Source organism: Astatotilapia calliptera, chromosome 4 (genome assembly GCF_900246225.1).
Source record: "Astatotilapia calliptera chromosome 4, fAstCal1.2, whole genome shotgun sequence".
In the NCBI taxonomy this organism is placed as follows: domain Eukaryota; kingdom Metazoa; phylum Chordata; class Actinopteri; order Cichliformes; family Cichlidae; genus Astatotilapia; species Astatotilapia calliptera.
In genome coordinates, this window is record NC_039305.1 from 10860497 (window position 1) to 10878039 (window position 17543).

The following is a 17543-nucleotide window of genomic DNA, read 5'->3' on the forward strand; positions in this document are numbered from 1 at the left end:
TGAAGTAATATTGTGGTAGCTCCAAAACCTTTATTTTTCCCAGTCAATACTGTTTCTGTTTGATGCTGTTAGATGCTTTGTACCTTTTTTTTTATTGCATTGTGCTTTAAATGTCAGCTGCTACTGTGTATGAACTCATCGGGGTTCTCTTCAGCGTAGCACTTATTGATAGAAAGGTCATCTAGGATAAATCCACCATGGTTACTACAAAGAAGAGAAAAGTTGAATCTACGATATTATTTTATGTTACAACCCCTGCAAAGCATGCACAAACCTTATAGATGAAAGCACAGAAATGAAGCACAGCGGGCTGTTGTCTCCTCCATGCAGCACAAAATGCCAGTATGGCTTCTGAAATATTTCAGTGGTAAATAATGACAAAGCTGCAATAAAAGGACTGCAGGTTGAGAATTTCATGCGAGCCGTGTGCTACTGTGTGGTTTGCATTTTATCATTTTTCTGCAGAAAGCATCTGAGAGGAGCTGTGGGACTAACAAGATTAAAGCAGATTGGAGCCTGACAAGCAGCAATAACAAAGAAGTGTCATCTCTAATGTAATACCTTTTACATTCTGTCTTTCATTTGCTGTGGATTCTTCTCGACCCTTTGCACCACCATCTGCTCTTTTTATCAGATGTTTTGCTTGCACTTTCAATTCACCTTGGTAAAATGAAATGTAAGTGGTTGCCGTTGCAGTTAAATTCAACGCTGTTTGAATTTTATTATCCTGCGTTCACAGAGTGCTGTGCTCTGTTGTTTTCAGATGGAAAATCTTTGGTGATTTTTCCAGACCTATAATTTAATGCAACCTTAGAAATGGTCTTGTCAGTATTCTCATGCTGTCCTTTCATCATCTTGTGATTTGGTAGAATAGAGTAGATATAATTATTGCATTATTTTAATTGGTTTAAAATGGTATCATTTGGCATATTTTGTGTGTTTAAGTATTTCAGGCTAGAAAAATAGCTTCAATATTATTCTAAATGCATCTTTTGTGCTTTGTATCTGTCTGAGCTAGGCTTCAAGGAAATAACAGGAACATTAACAACACAGACAAAGGAAATGTTACTCCTATTTGAGCCTTTCACGTTTGAAACCACATTTTCAGACAGATTTTTCACCTCTTCCAAAAATTCATCTAAGGTTTTTGAAATCAAAGTGACAATGAAATACAAAAGCATAAATGGTAAAGAGGATATTTATTTATCATCACAAATAAAAAGAACCATGCTTACTCATCACAGAAAGAAAAAAAGAGAGAGAAGCGCTCAGTCTTTGTATCTTTGCCGACCTTACTGTCGGATGGTTTTTTGAGAATGTGAGTAATAGCACTCTATGAAGTTTGAAATTCATTTAAAAAAAAAAAATCCAAGCCTATACCCATACATTAAAGCCCCCAACCCACACCTCCCATAGTCTGTGCCCCCCACCTCTGACACCCCAGAACAATAATCACAGCATTTTTTAAATCAGTCAGTCTGAGGGTCCTCAGTCTCCAGAAGTCTTAATAACCTGGAAGAGTGTGACATTGTACAGCACCTGGTGTCCGTTGTTCCAGGTATAAAGGACCCTCTCCCTGGGGTTATAGTCCATCATGGAAATATGGGAGTATTGATTGTGGAAGGGGATGTCTGTGTACTCATAGCTTGATGTGTTGGTGTAATAAGCAAAATAGATCTTGGCACCAGCCAGGTGGGAGTTGGTGACATATAGTGTGCCGCAGATCATAAAAGACTCTCCAGCACTGCGCTTAGGAAAGCCTGTGTCCCAAGTCTGCAGCACCTCCAGACTCTGAGGCTCCAGGCGGCTGATGACAATGTTTCCAGCATTAGGGATGGTGGTGTAAACAGCCCATAGGCCATTCTCGTCCGCCATCAGGTCGATGTCAGAGGAGCCACCCCAGGAGTAGGGAAAAGTGTTGTTATAGCCGGCCCCACTCAAACTGCGCTGCACCAGCACACTTCGAGAACGGAAGTGGTACTTGATGATAATGTTGCTCTGGTACTTGTTGTAGTACAGTGAACCATTGTAGACCACATGACCAGTGCCAGCCCAAGGGTGTGGCAGCAAGTGTTGCACAAAGTTCTGGCCCTTCATGAAATCATTCATTGTGCGATATTCCAGGACCCGACGTCCCTTGAAGTAACCGTCCATGGACCACACCTGTGGAAAAAGGAAAAATGAATAACATCGGAAAAAAAGGTCAGAAAAATAAGTTAATGAGAAGGTCTCGAGATTACTGGAGAAAAATATTGTTGTGTTAAACTTGACCTTTCTGTAAGAAAATGTAAGTCACAGTTCATTATCAGTAGCTGCAATGGCCTAAAATAAGAATGTTTAGTGTGCTTGTTTGAGTGTGTGTGTATATCGATTCTCTGAGTTGTGCATGCATCGATGTGTGTGCAGAGCTACTGATCTGCCAGGCATGTGGGAGTGAAGATGTTGCCTGCGCTTTGCAGTCAACCACTGCTTGTGCTCCTTGCCCTTTCCAGTCCACATTTACAGAAAATCAATCCATTTAGCAACTCTATCTTTTTCCTCAAGCACTCTCAGCGGATCTCTCCACTGACATGGCCCCTCTCTGGCTGCATTTCCCATCTCATTCCCTCAGTGCTCTCACTGAGGCACAGTTCAGCTTTTAATTGATTCAATTAAACTGCAGTTGGCTTAGATGGTTATTTTTCTCTTGAACATTTGAAGGAAAGCTTTGCTACGATCTACTGCTTTTTCTGATTCTCTTACTGCAATTTTTCTTTCTTGTCCCACTTTTGCTTGCTTCTCCATTGTAGAGTAAGTATTTTCAAATGCACAGAGGAGAAAGGAAGGGTATGGGAGGAGCTGATGGTGAAGAGACACAGCGGCTGAATTATGTAGGAGGGGAGATTATAGAGCATTAAGCGTTGTTTCTCCTATGCCTGCTAATTTGGGTCTCTAGAATAGAATAGGAGACAGAAATTGAGTAAAGCAAAGCTCTTGCACATTCCGATTTTTTCCTCCTTTGCCTTTGGCTCATGAGCAACAATGAAATTTCCCCAGAATGATTATGATTATTGCTGCGGATCTTAATGTGGCATTGCTGATGTATCTGCCTATTAATACTCGGAGAGATTGAAGTGATTGAGCCAGGTGATTAAAGACAAAGATCAGGACATTCAGTCACAAAAATTGACCTTTTCTGTCCACAACACCTATTTAGGCTGTTATGATTCATTGCAGGAAAGAAAAAGGCCAAGCTCATCTCTCCTCTTAAACTTAATCAGTTTCCCTTCTCTTCTACACATGGCTAATAATGCAGTCTTCCACTTTTCCAACACCACCATTTCATCTCAGTCACCATAGACCACCCTTAATCTTCTATATTATTCTTCCCTTGTCTCTTTCCTGCTGCTTCTTGCCATGTGCCTGGCCGTACAAAACTGCATGTCATGTCTGATCAGCTGAACCCATTACTATATCATTTGGGTCCAGAGCACACTCCTGGTAATTACCCAAGTGATTTGGAAAACTTTTGCCCAAACATCTCATTCATTTCTCCACTGATGATGAAGTGATTAATCAGCTGGAGTTGTAGTGACAGAGGAAGACAGGGAGGAGGGAAAGATACGCTATCCATCAGTGGCACAGCTTTGGATTCCCATTTTTCTCACTCTCTCTCCCCCTTGAAAGCTCATGAGAAGTCATTTTCATGGAAAACAGTGCATCAGTCACTGAAGTGCCGTATAGTGGCACTGCCCTGACACATATTTTCTTCTTTTTTTTCCTCACTGAGAAGGTTGACTGTGGTTATCCTCTTTGCTTGGTTATCCTAATAATAACAACAACAATAATAATAATAATAATAATAATAATAATAATCCTGTGTTCCTGTATTTGTGAAATGCAGCAGTTGAGAAACTCACTCTGTTGTCGGAACTGGGTATCATAGTATCTGTCATCCAGGAGCCGAACCTTGACCCTGATGCACGTACTGTGATGGGATTACTGACGCCAGTGAGCTTCCCACAGCCTGGAGGTCAAAGAGGCAGAAGAATTAAGAAAGCATGTATGCCTACATACCTAAGAGGCCACACAGACGCACATGCACTCAGGTGATTTCTCTATCAGATCACACTAGTTTTCTTTTATAATTCATCTGAAATATGGCATTGCATTTGTTTTGGTTCAGATTGTTCAGTTCAATTGTTTTCACTGTAGAAGTTTAAATTTTTGTACACTAAGAAAATGTACTATTTGTATCATTATCTCAGATAAATGCGTAGATAAATATTTTGTGCAGTCATCTTCTGTTGTCTTGTTTTCATTTGTGATTCTCCACAATGCGATCTTGTGTTTGCTTTTTGAAATCTGTAATACACAAAAACTGGTTCACCGACTGACTTTGCGGCATCATTTTTATATTTCCATTGTTGTTTTACTGTCCTGGTTTTTACCCAGTACTCAAAAAGTGAGCATTATTTTTTTTTTTTAATTCTCTTGGTTCATTTTCAAATGTAAAACTATAATAAAACGCAAATTAGCTAAGGGCTAAACTGTAACTGCAGTCTTTTTTGTTAACTCATCAGTTTATATGTGTGGGGTTTTTGTAAAATCATCAGTTTAAGCTAACATATTACACACAAATGCAATCTATTATTCATTCCATTTTTCTAGGCCAGTTTTTCTCAATTTATGCAGATCATTTGAGATCAGAGCAACGTGGAAATGTTAACTACATGCTACAGAGTTTTGACCAGCGATGATCCTAGTGTAATCATTAATTCTGTTCTGTGCAACTGTTGTCAAATTGATTAAATGCTGCAATGATATATGGTAATACATTTTTAATTGGGTAACAATGACCACATACAAACACCCACAATCGTTTCCATATATACCAAGTTTCTGCATGCAGGAGTGGAGTCTGGTTTCAAGTAGCAGGACTCTCTGTCGCAGCTCCTCATAATCGTAGGCCCCCATCTCCTCTTGGATAGCCATAAGCACCAAGGACAGATTCCTTACTTCCTCCCGAAGACGCAGGATCATCTTGGCATCAGTCTTGTACTGTTCCAGCACTGGCAACAGGGGGAGCAGCTGGGTCACCTTGTCTTTTAACTCCTGTGATAGTTATCACAGAAAAGGGGGAAGAGGATTACACCCTTAGAGAATAGTCAAGATAGGGGACACAACTGCCCTGTGATAGTCAGTACATGGGAGTGAGTGCAATCTTCCCTTGGTGTTTGTGGTTCATAAAGCTTATGTCTCCATTAGGTTCTGGTTTATCTGTTCAAAACTATAGACCTTTGATTTTTAATGAGATGTACAACGTCTATTCTTAATATTTTATGTCAATACCCTGAAATTAGATGTCCTTTTATCTTCTTTCAAGGACAAAAGGAATATTTTATCTATTTAAAAAGCAAATATTTTGTTTTTCCATGTCTGTAAATACAGTTTTACTTCCTTTGAAAATATTTTGGATTGGAAAGCCACCTATATGAGAAACACTATTCAAATTGGCCAAACGCCTGTGATCTGTTTTGGGTGATGAAACTTCACCTACTTGCTGCAGTTGCAGAGCTAGTTGTAAATAAACTTGGACTGTGACTCATCGTGTGTTTAGAAGTTAAAAGAACAACATGTCCGTAGGAGTACAGGAAGCTGCAGGAGAGCCTGGCTGCCTACGTGGAGAGAAGTGGGTTCAAGAGAGAATTGGGCGTATCAATAAAGTGTGGCCGCCACAGGAGGGACTGTTTCCTCCTTGTTAAGGTTTATCGTAAATCTGGTGATGGAGCAGCTCTCAGCCCTGTGGCGCCACATCATAAATCTCATTTTCACTTTTTCAAGAAGAGAAAATTCACTCTCGTTAATCTCCCGCACTCTGCCATCGGCAACTTTAAGCTGCACGCATTCATCAGCCAACCTGGTCTGGACAAATCCAGCTTTTTCCCCTCTTTGTTGAATTAAGATAGATCAGAAGATATAACTCATTTCATTCTGCATATTTTAGTCATCTCAGGCAGTGCTGATGAATTGGTTAATTTTATAAACATCTTCATTACCTTCTTTGGAATGGCTTTCATAAAACACACTGAAAGCAAAACACAGGCATTCGTGCTTGTCCTTGTGCTGCAGTATGGACCCAGCAGTAAAGCACACTTATCATTTATCAAGCCATCTTTTAATCAAACTATTTTATGGTCCATCTAATATCTGTAAGAGTGTGAGAAATGTTAAAAAACCCCAGTAGGACAGCCTGCTGACAGGAAGACAAAAAGGCTTACTAATAATGGCAGCTAAGCCCTAGCTTGTAGACAGATAAGGTAGAGATAAATGTGAATGTATGTGCCTGTTATCTAAAGGCAGACAGCAGAATGTTAAGTATATCAAGTAGTAAGCTCACTGAAGATAGAGAACAAATGGATACAAAGAGACAAATGCAACCCCCCTCCCCCCCATAAAAAAACCCCATACTTTTTCTAGGTCCAAGAATTTAATCACTCATGAGTGTGCGATTTACTTGGATTTCTCTGTGCATGACAAAAGAACTCATATAAGACTGGAAATGAATTTGTGTACCTATGTTTATGCTGCAGTGCATCGCGAGTCATACAAAATTTTATTGTCTGTGAAGAGCAAAAGAGATTGCAATGCATAAGTTTGGCGAGCAGTGCCAAATCAACAGTGTCTGCATTCACTTGACAATAATATACACACATATAAACACCAACACACACACTGTACATGAGGAGACACAGAGCCAATTACCTGAAAGCCCTTTGGATTGAGGCTGCGGGGATTTTCAGAGGCCACCTTCAGCTTTCCATCTACCACTTTCATTAGACTCTCTGTGTTTCTGACATACTGTAGATCCCTGTACGTCCTTAGGTCCAGCACCTCCATTGACTGGCTGATGTTCTGAACCTGCGTCACAAAAACAAACCCACAATGACACTAATGATCGCGGGTTATCTTAGAGGAGGAGTTTTTTTTTCTCATTTTACACCTCAATCACAGATCATTTATTGTAAGTTTCATTTTTGCAGTTGTTCATTATTTAGTTTAAATTGCAGTAAATGAGTCAGGCAAGAAAAAAAGTCCTGCTGTAATCCTGCCTTCGTAGTTTGGGGTTGGCATGGGTTTTCCAGATACACAGGTGGGGTGAACTGAAAACTTTGTGGCCTCAGCTGTGAATGTGAAATGTCTATAAACTTGTCCTTTACTTGTCTGTAGGCATCTTTTTTGTAGTACTCGTGTGCAGATACTAAAAAAAAAAACTAAAAAAAAACTTCTGCTCCCATTTCGTTCATATTCCAAGTTAAATATTACAGCCAAAGAAGAATGTGGAGGTGGCTCTGTTTTTGAATTTAAATATGTTAAGTTAAAGAAGTTGGTTGAAACTACATAATCTGTACTGTTTCATTCATAAGCTGTAAAAATTACTGAAATAAAGAATGGGCTTTAAAATGTACACTAATCACACTGAATATAGAATTAGGCATACAACTCTCAGTTTAAATAATTATGATGACAGGAATATTCAACAGTGATGACAATATTATTTCTATGGTTAAGAAATACAACTTCACAATCTATGAAATTTAAGAACATTCTTGAAGAGGTAGCTGCATCATTGTCACATTCTACAATCAAGAAATGCCTTCACGATAGGAAATACAGAGGGTTTACAAAATGTTACAAAATTGGTACAATCAAACACAGGAAGGCTCGACTTGGCTTTATCAGAAAACATTTCAAAGAGCCTACAAAGGTCTGCAAAGAAAAAGAAATCTACCTACCGTCTGTCAAACATGGTGGAGGCAATGTTGTGACATGGGTATGCGTGCTGACCAGTGGAACAAGGCAACTAGTGTTTATTGATGATGTGACTGCTGATAAAAGTAGTAGGATGTATTGCAAAATTTAAAGGGCTATATGCTCAGCTCAGATTCAACCAAATGGTGCAAAATTGTCAGATAGCACTTCCTAATGCAAGACCCAAAACATATTGGAAAAGAAACCCAGGAGTTTCTCCAGGTTAAGAAATAGGATATTCTTTACTGGCCAAATTATTAACCTGAAATCAATCCAACAGAGCTTGCTTTTCAGTTACTCAAGACAAGCCTGATTGCAGAAAGGCACATAAAGAAATGGCTAATGAAGGTGGCTGCAGTAAATGCCTAGTGGGGCATCTCAAGGGAGGGAATGTAGCTTTTCAGCTGAGTCTCTGAAAGTGGGGGACTATGTGCAGCTAATCTAATAAAACTAATCAAAATTAAAGCTGAATGTCTCTACTTTAATCACATTTTCACTATCTGGTCTATAATCCATGGCAATGGTGTGCAGAGGCAAAATTACATTAAAATGTGTCATTTTTCAAAAGAAGTGATATAGGGGTAGGATTTAGTCTATAACTGCTAACTGTGTGATTTGTGGACTTTAATACATTTAATGTGCTGCTAAACATTTTTAAATGTGCGTTTTGGCAATTTGAGCACCACAAGGTCTTTTCCATTTCTTTTATTTATTTTCAAGGGAAGGCAGGCATTTCTACAGCTGAAGGTGTGCAAATCGCACATAAAAAACACTATAGGTCAGAAGAAAGTTATATATGCTTTTATTTACTGTCAATTTATATATATATATATATATATATATATATATATATATATATATATATATATATATATATATATATATATATATATATATATATATATATATATATATATATATATATACACACACATATTAATATTAATAAAAATAAGTAATGAAAAAGAAAGTTGGCAGCATGGGGAGGTTAAAAAGCAGCACAGTCCTATCAAATCTGTCGAGATAATAAACAAACAACGCAGCTATACATGACTTTCAACATGCAATGAAAGTCAACAAGTTTCACTCATATAAAAATGCTACAGCTATGAAAATAAGGATAGTAAGCTCATGATCATGACAGCGTGCAAAAGGTAATGGATGCCTATGAAATGTTACTAAACGAACCTCGTGGAGGAGCAAACATGCTGTTAAGTAGGCGTTTATTGAACACTCAGTTTTGCACTATGTTTAATTTTTACTAAGTACTCAGCTTATTCACTTTTGACAGCCCACTCTGTTTCTGCATAACCAACCTACTGATTCATGCACCCCCTCATCTCCTGCACGATGCACTGAACTGGCCAGAAATCAGTTGAACATTGATAAATATTACTGGGCTGTCGTGTATACTGGAGGCGTATGGGTACATATGTACAACTCCCCACAGCAACAGACGCCCACCCACAATGACATGCGCAATCAAAACTCCAAGCAAGCAAAATATACTTATTCATATCACTCCTAACATAAACAAAAAACAGGCCAAGCTCTCAAAGGTCAGCGTTTGGAACAAATTCTACTTTGCACCAAATGCTTTGCTTGCCTACTCTCTGACAACCCACTCAATTACTTTGTGTCCCTTGTTTTCTACAACCAGTTCATTCCTCATGTGCTTCATGAACCGTTCTGGTTATATTTGGTCAGAAAATATATCCCTTCACTAATTAAAAGTTGCTTTACAGCACTACATGTGCATTAGATGGAAGAATGTGGAAGGGTAAAATGTTCCAGCAGGATGGACTCTAAACAAATGCAGTGTCACCACCCTCCAGGGCAGTTGACAGCTGGGACCACTCAGTCCTCTGAGTTGTGGCATTTCATGCTTACCTTTGGTCACATAAGATTCTCTCTACACTCACCAGCTCAGATGAATCAGTCACAGGTGTATCTGCTTCTTGTCCAGCGCGATGACTCACTTTGTAACAAATCCTAAAAACTGTCTTTATGTGTATGGCTGACTTTGGCCTCATATCACTTTTTTTTTTTTTTTACCTCAACACAGTTACATAGAGAGGTTAAAAGAGTCCATAAGGTGTTTAAAAGTATGTTGTGAGCACTCTTGCACAGTATTCTTCAGGTCAGCTCTGCATTAAATGGCATTTTGTCTGGCTTTACAGAAAGCTGAATAGAGATTTTGCACAAGGCTACTTTAAATTCTTTGAACAGAGGGGCTGTTTTGACATTGTTATTGTATCCTTGGCTTTCTTTGTCAGAGAGAGATTTTGTGGATCTGGTCCAATCAAACATTTCACCCGCATGCTCTGAGTTCAAATGAGGATGCTTGGTGGGCATGGAACTATAATGTGCTTATACACAGAGAATAACACGTAGTCTTTAAACTAACGTCTTGTGTGCAGCTGAAACAGCATTGACCCCAGGTGTCCTCAAGCTGGGCTGTGGACAGTAGTAGATGGGAGTGTTTGGTTCTAATAACTAGTGTCTTACAAGTAGTGTGCATGCAAGAAATTTAGTTTTTTCTTTTTTTTCTTTTTACAATGTTGCATAATTCCATTTGAGCATTTCACCCACCACAGCAATTCAATCAGGTCGATGTCTGGACTTTGACTTGACCACTGCAAAACCCTGATTCTTTCAGTTTTTAGTTGTTCTGCTGTAGATTTGCTGCTGGGTGTCTTGTTGCATGGACACATTTTGGACAAGGTTTAGCTTTCAGACAGGTGGCCTTACATGAGCGTTAATATTTAACATGCTAACTGATGCCTGTAGAGTCTGAAATGTAGCTCTCGGGTTTTTTTGCCATTTCACTGAACATCACATTGGGTGAATTTGTTGTGATATCCACTCGAGGGAAGATTGGCAACTATCTTTTCCACTCATGCATAATCTTTCTCATTGTAGAATAATGGACTTTAAATAGTTTAGAAAGAGCCTTAGAGCCATTCTCACCAATATTTGCTTCTTTGAGATCATTCCTTTGTCTTTTCTCCATGGCATTGTGTTAACACACACCTGGCCAGGAAACTACCTCTGCCGTTATAGAGGTGTCCACATTAGATGGTCAATTAATCAAGTGCATTTGATTAGAAGGACTTGTCTGCTACTTACCCTCTTCATTTCTAAAGAAGCAATGTACTTAGTTTTTCAGAAGACTGCATTTATATATGATTGTATGACTCATTTGAATCACTAAGGGGAAAAAAATGGCAAAGTACTGTAAGCCATTTATTTATTTTAATTTAATCAATCGCTTACTGTTAATCAATGCAGGCTGCTTTGTTACAACAGTGAAAAATAAAAATCTGGAGACGGGCAATAAACAAACTGACTTGATCAATCCATGCAACACTACTCCAGCCAGTCAGCAACAAAGGGGTGTTTGTACTTGTATGCAGGGCAGGAGGCCAGCGGGGGAAAAAGCTGACACCTTGCTTATACTGAACTCCAGGACATATTTGGAAACAATCAAAAAATAAAAGGTCAAAAGGGAAACCACTGAAAGAAACCACACTGGGATCTATGTCGGAAATGCTAATTATAATTTTACAATGGCATGCTACTGAAGAAAAAAAATCTATAAGAAACTACAAGCTTATTTTAATAAAATGTGTCATCCTCCAACCTGGATTAACAACACCGGTGCAACTGGCTGTGAGATAAGTACTCAAGAACTGTATGCAAAGTACAACACCAAAAATTATATGTCGAAAATGACTTCACTTTCGTTAAATGGGTGGCACCAAAATCGAGCAGCCCTCTACATGCCGGAACATGGAATTAAAGGAATTAAAGGAAAAAACTCAGACAAAAGAGGGGGATGAGGAAATAGTATTAATGTGCACTTGCTTTGCGTTCAGAATTAATCTAAAGTTTTCCAAATATAAACAGTATTTTATAATATGCACTTTTCATATACATTTTACCAGGTTATTTTTTTCCCAAAGGTTCAGAATGAAAATGAACTGAATCCTGTCAGTTCCCAAAGAATTATATTTACCAAAAATGAGGGGGAAAAAACATCAACATGCAAACAGACTAGTGCATTTTTATAGTGCATTATTATAAAACTGAACTTGCAGTCTTTTAATATATATAAAAATCTATTCTTTACACACACACACACACACACACTGTAAGAGCAAATATGGAGACTATAAAGGAATATATACTTTGCATCGCACAAATGTGTAGGTGAACTTCTCTCACCAGTTTTACTGAGTTTGTCTCTTTATGTTCAAGGCTCTTCCTTTTCTGTCGGAATATGCTTCGTTTCAAGTGTGGATGAGTGTGGATTTTGTTAGTGTGAACATGTGCTTTAAACAGGAGCAGACAGAGACTGTCAGGGGAAAAGGGAAACTTCAATGAGAATGAATGCAATATGTGAATTCAGGTGTCTCATTGATCCATCAGGGCCTCGGAGCTTATTCAGCATCTCAATTTACCACCACCTCTCCTCACAAGACCACATCAATGTCAACCCCTCCTGTCTTTCCTCTCCTCCATTCCGCTTCTTTGCTCCTAGGCTTTCAGTTACTCGGTGAAGCCAGCCTCTCTTTCACCTACTCACTGGTTTTGATTGTCCAAGAAAAAAAATCAACTGTACTATGAATGAACTGGAGAGCAGACCGAAGATACTCTGCCATAGCCCATCAAGTACTTGAAAGGTGTTTAACATCATTTCTCTGGTTTCTACTGTTTAAACAGACATGAATACAAATTAAATGAATTAAATAAATAAAAAGAGACAGGTGTGCTGCCTGTAGATCTGGATATTTAACAAGCCTCTGCGGGTCATTTATGAACCTACCTGTTGCCTGACCTTAGTTGTGTGTTTGTGTTTGTGCACTAGGTATTAGCATGCTCTACGTGTCAGTCAGTAATGCTTTACTGCATCTAAATAATGCCTAGATTTATTCTCTGCCTGTTGAAAACTGCATTCATAATACACACTACATCATTAAATGCTATCAATATCACAAGTAAGCACAAAAGCTCTAATGAAATGTCCTAATCAACCCAGATTTGGTGACACAGTATTTAATTTACAAGTCTCCACCTAAAGTACTTGTAATCTTCACTGACTTGTTAAAAGTTAATTTTATTAATTTCTATCTCATAAATTTATATTTATAATAGAAACATTGTAAGGCTAAGGTTCAGTGAATTCAATTACATGGGTTGGTTTTTGGATATTTTTCATTAGCAATTCATAATTCATTAATTTTCAGGTACTCAGCTGCTCAACAACAGTCTTCTGACTGGTGTCGTGTTCATATGCACAACTGATCAACTGCGGCGTAAAGGAAAACCGTTCACTTCAGCAGCCTTTATGTGACAGACGGCGTCAGACACGAGCCCATTGTGGCAGTTTGTGCTTGCATGTCTGTGTGGGTAATACTCGTGTCCCAGTGTGGGTGTGTTATTGACAGCTGTCACCTTCTCCATGAGCTGGCGAAGCTGCCTGCTGCGTGGGTCGCGGTTACACATGTTCTGGGCTGGTGCAACGACGGTACAGATACACTTCCCATCTGCGTCCTGTGCTGAACTGTAGATCTCCCAGCCCTCCTCTGGTCTTGGGTATAGAGCCTGCAGAAATACAGAGACACATATATCTTACAGGCATAAAATAAAAAATAAAATATGGTTGTTTATGTCTGCAGTTGTTTATCTGTGCTACTACCAAATTGGCTTTTCAAAATGCATGAGGGCAGACAAGATATTTTATTCTGCCAGCACGCATCAACGGTAATCTGAAAAGTGTTCCACCCTTATAAAACGTGTCTAAGACAATAAATTTATCTAATACTTAAAAGTGTTGCATAAAGCCTTTTGAAGAAAATAAAAGACTCTTTTATACATCCTATATCATGATTGGTTGAGCCTATTCTGTCACCATAAATTAGCTGCAAAGTCATAATTTCTCTATTACATTACTTTTTTCTTTGTGACTCTTTCAGAAATGAATCCTCTCCTAAGAAAATTAATGACAATTGCTCACCCCAACTATTCAAAACCATTTGCAGTTTAATTTCAGTTTTAACTGGAGATGAAGAGACTGACAGAGCTGGTAGTCACAGTAATAAAAGACACCAGCAGGGAGAGATAGAGGATAGAAGAGTCATCTAGAAGATAATGGAGAGGGTGAAAGCTGAAATGGGTGTCGATTAAGATAAGACAAGACAGACTGGTGGAAAATACACAAATGGATGGAGAACACATTGACGTGACAAAGACAGAGCAAGAATTTTGTGGAGGATGAAGAAAGACAAAGATAAATTGGTGGAAAATGGGGATTTCAAAGAAAAGAGGAAGGAAAAGGGATCAGAACAGGCTGTACAAAAGCACAGCATCTAATAAGTTTGGACACAGAAAGGAAATGGAGCTGTTCACGATCGATAATGCAGCCCCTTACCAGTGAAGGAGGGGAGAGGCTAAAAGGATGGATGTCTCTCTCTCTGTCTAATCCAATCAAAAGCAGCGCTGTGCGCTTGCAATCACACATGTATGCATTACACAATTTACGCAAAGGTTTTTCTATTCTGATTTGCTCATTTACATTGCATCTAGCATAGCCAGCATATGACGCAAGCTGTAATAAGACAAGAAAGAGCCGTTTTGGAGATGCAATTAAGACCCATCCATATAAGAGGTCGGAAAAGTCTAGAAATAAAATGTTATGTCTCAGCTCTGTGCCTGTCTCCTGCTTTCCTCTGAGCAGTGTTATGCTGTGATCTCGTCTCCTTGGGTCGGGGGATCAGATTAAAATGTCTTGGGGGACAGGGGGACTGTGTGATTGGAGTGTAAAGTAGCAACCACCCTGCGAGCCAATGTGCTCACTGTCACATCTTGTCATTCCTGCCAATCCCTTGGCACTCCACCCCCTCTCCACTCTTTCTGTTCCCTCTTTCACTGCCTTCTTCTTCCCTTGCAGTTGCAGAAAGAGCGTATCTTAAATCTGACTTACTTTAAATCGAGGGATGGCAAACAGACTATAGCTATGTGAGAGACTTAAATATCCTGTGCCAATAGCAACAATAAAGTTCTACGCGTAATTCTTATCACATTTACTCTTTTTCATTATATTCAATGCATATTAAATAGACTCATGAATTATTTATATGACTGCATCTAAATTTAATTAAGCTAAGTAAGGAGAAATATTCTATTCATATAGTATTAAATAGATATATTAGCTATATTTCAGGATGACTGAATTTCTACTTTCCATGTGAAAGACTCACCGTGGAACGTATTGGCACACTGGTTAAAATATCTTTACAGTATTATCAGTTTTGCTGCATATTTTCCAGTCCCTGCAGTGACTTGCACTTTTTTCTGTCACTCAGTGCCTTTCTTATCATTAGTCTTCCTTCTCCGAGGCAATCGACCATCAAAAGTCTATAATATGGTGATACAGAGGCACAATAGCCAAAGCCAGAGTTAAGACAAAAGAGCCAGTCGCCACAGCAGAACCTTTCATCTTTGTCTGATGGTCTGTTTCATTCTGCCATTGCCTTGGCATGAGGGAGTTTGTATGTATGTGTGTGGGTGTGGGTGTGTTTGGTGGGGGGTGCATCTTTTTCAGCATCTACTTCCCTGCTCACGTCTCACTCACTGTCAGGTTTCTGTATGTGCTGAAGTCTGTGGCTATTCTCGCGTGTGAGAGCGGTCATCTGTGCTAAAACTTGTTCTGTCATAATGTCTATGTATATCAGTATGAGTATGCTTCAACATACAGTACTTACATACATTCTTGTGGAATAATACATACATTGTGGGATCACACTGAAATGCAACTACACATCTGATCCACACCCTCAAGATGCTATGTTTGGAAATTCCTGCAGCTGTAATGCATGCTTACTTCACAACTATAGAGTCTATGTAATGGCTGATATAATACTGTGAATGTGTGTAAAATACTAGAATGTGAAGTCACAGCTGGTTACAAGCACTTTCATTAAAACTGGCACCCTGCAGTGTGAACAGGTGGAGGTTTTCTAGATACAAACGGCAAAATCTACTTAAGCTGCTAATTCTTAAGGTGTCTGCAGTCTTTGGTAAAATAATTCTGCATATCCACACACCTAGGGCTTGTCCGCTTATGCACGAGATATTCACTTTGGGCTTAGCTAGATTTTTGCCAGTGGATGCAGAAGTGTGCATTAATTTTTCATATTGCTATCAGCTTCAAAGGGAGCCACGGTCGGTGTCGCACCAACTTTTTTTTCTTTCCCAAATGAAATCTTACGTAGCGGGCAGTAGAAATTCAGCAAAATAAAATCAGAGGCACGTTGGGTTTCGTCAGAAAGGCATCTACTGTAAAAACTTTGCCAAATAAAACATGTGGAGCTACTTGCTGTGGCGACCCCTTGCGAGTAAGGGAGCAGCTGAAAGTAGCTTCTTTTAATATCAGAGCCATGTCAGCCTATTATCATGCTTTCTTCATTTTCCAACATGTTTAATATCACGCTGTGCTCTTCCTGTGCTTTTCCAAGCCAGAGAGCTTTCACAGCAACCAATCTTCTCTTCTGTTCATTAAAGTTTCATAAATGCTGAGCTGAAATTAAGAGCTTATTTGAATCACTTCCAGTTTCATTACCACCCACCTATCCGTTCAGCACTAACTTCACCGTTCTCATCACAGTGACAGTTTAGGGAGCAGGAGAGAAAAGGTAATTCTTAAATGCAAATGTGCCTTGTCCTTATATGCTTTGTGCCCAGACGGATCTTTATATCAGAGCTAGTGATCTCTCACATTGAACATAGCGTCATAAACTTAAATATGTTTTGGAATGTATTAATATGATATTAATATGAGGCATCTCTACAGAATGGGTCATTGACATTGGTTCATTTAAGACAGTCAAAACTATGTAGTCTAGCAAACATCTCATTAGTAATGAAAAAGGCTAATTTCTCAATATCTTCCTTTATCCATAATTATGTTCAAGATATGCAGAGTGAAAACGAGTGTGAGTAATGTTTGCATACTGTATGCAGCTCGTGTATTAGTTTGCTACACTTGAGTAGAGACGATAACATAACCTGAGCTGTCGCCGTGCTATCAGTGCGGCTATCTGGAGTACCTAAGGTTTAAAGGATGATCCTTTTCTCCCAGACACAGATGGTGGTTTCAGCAGAGGGAAGGCGTTTAGCTCCCTATACCAGAAATTTATCCATTAGATGTATGGGATGAAATAAAATATGTAATGGACAGGTTTGAAACTGTAACATGGCTGCTATGTAAAAGCCCATTAATGGCGAAGACAGCAGCAATGAAAACAACAGGAAACCACAAAGGGTTGGAGAAATTAAAAATCAATTGGGTTTGCTCACTAAAATGAAAATTACTCGTTAATATTTCTGGATTTCCCACTTTGTGCCAACTCAGAGTCTCCTCCATTTCCATGACCTCATATCAGATAGCCTGGATGCATGACGTCCCATCACCATCAGCTGCAAACATATCTTCAAACCACAAACTTCCATCCTCCCAAGGGAAAACTGATCAAAGGAGGAACAGCTTACTTTCATAAGCAGAAAAGGAGAAGTTGTGCTTTCAGAAAGGCTGACGGAGAAGAGAGAAGTGGCTCTAATTTCCTCTAGCTTGGTTTAAACGGTATTCAGTTACAATGCTGATTGACAACTTTAGGGGAATCTGTGCTGAGATAAGTGAAGATTAGATGCTTCTCCACTGTTTCCTGCTGCAGAGAAATCAGAGCTGATTC

General features: G+C 39.0%; 1 protein-coding gene across 2 annotated transcripts in view; it reads right to left on the bottom strand.

Moving 5' to 3' along the window:
• Nucleotides 1-1180: 1180 nt before the first annotated feature.
• The window catches only part of olfm2a (olfactomedin 2a), a 40954-nt gene continuing 24591 nt past the window's right edge, over nucleotides 1181-17543 (bottom strand). For both annotated transcript variants that reach the window (XM_026164621.1, XM_026164620.1), the window contains exons 2-6: nucleotides 13249-13398; nucleotides 6745-6900; nucleotides 4875-5094; nucleotides 3900-4006; nucleotides 1181-2163 (exon numbers count right to left, since the gene is read on the bottom strand). In XM_026164621.1, coding sequence (XP_026020406.1) covers nucleotides 1489-2163; nucleotides 3900-4006; nucleotides 4875-5094; nucleotides 6745-6900; nucleotides 13249-13398 — 1308 coding nt within the window. In that variant the 3' untranslated portion in view covers nucleotides 1181-1488. The remainder of the gene's footprint in view (nucleotides 2164-3899; nucleotides 4007-4874; nucleotides 5095-6744; nucleotides 6901-13248; nucleotides 13399-17543) is intronic.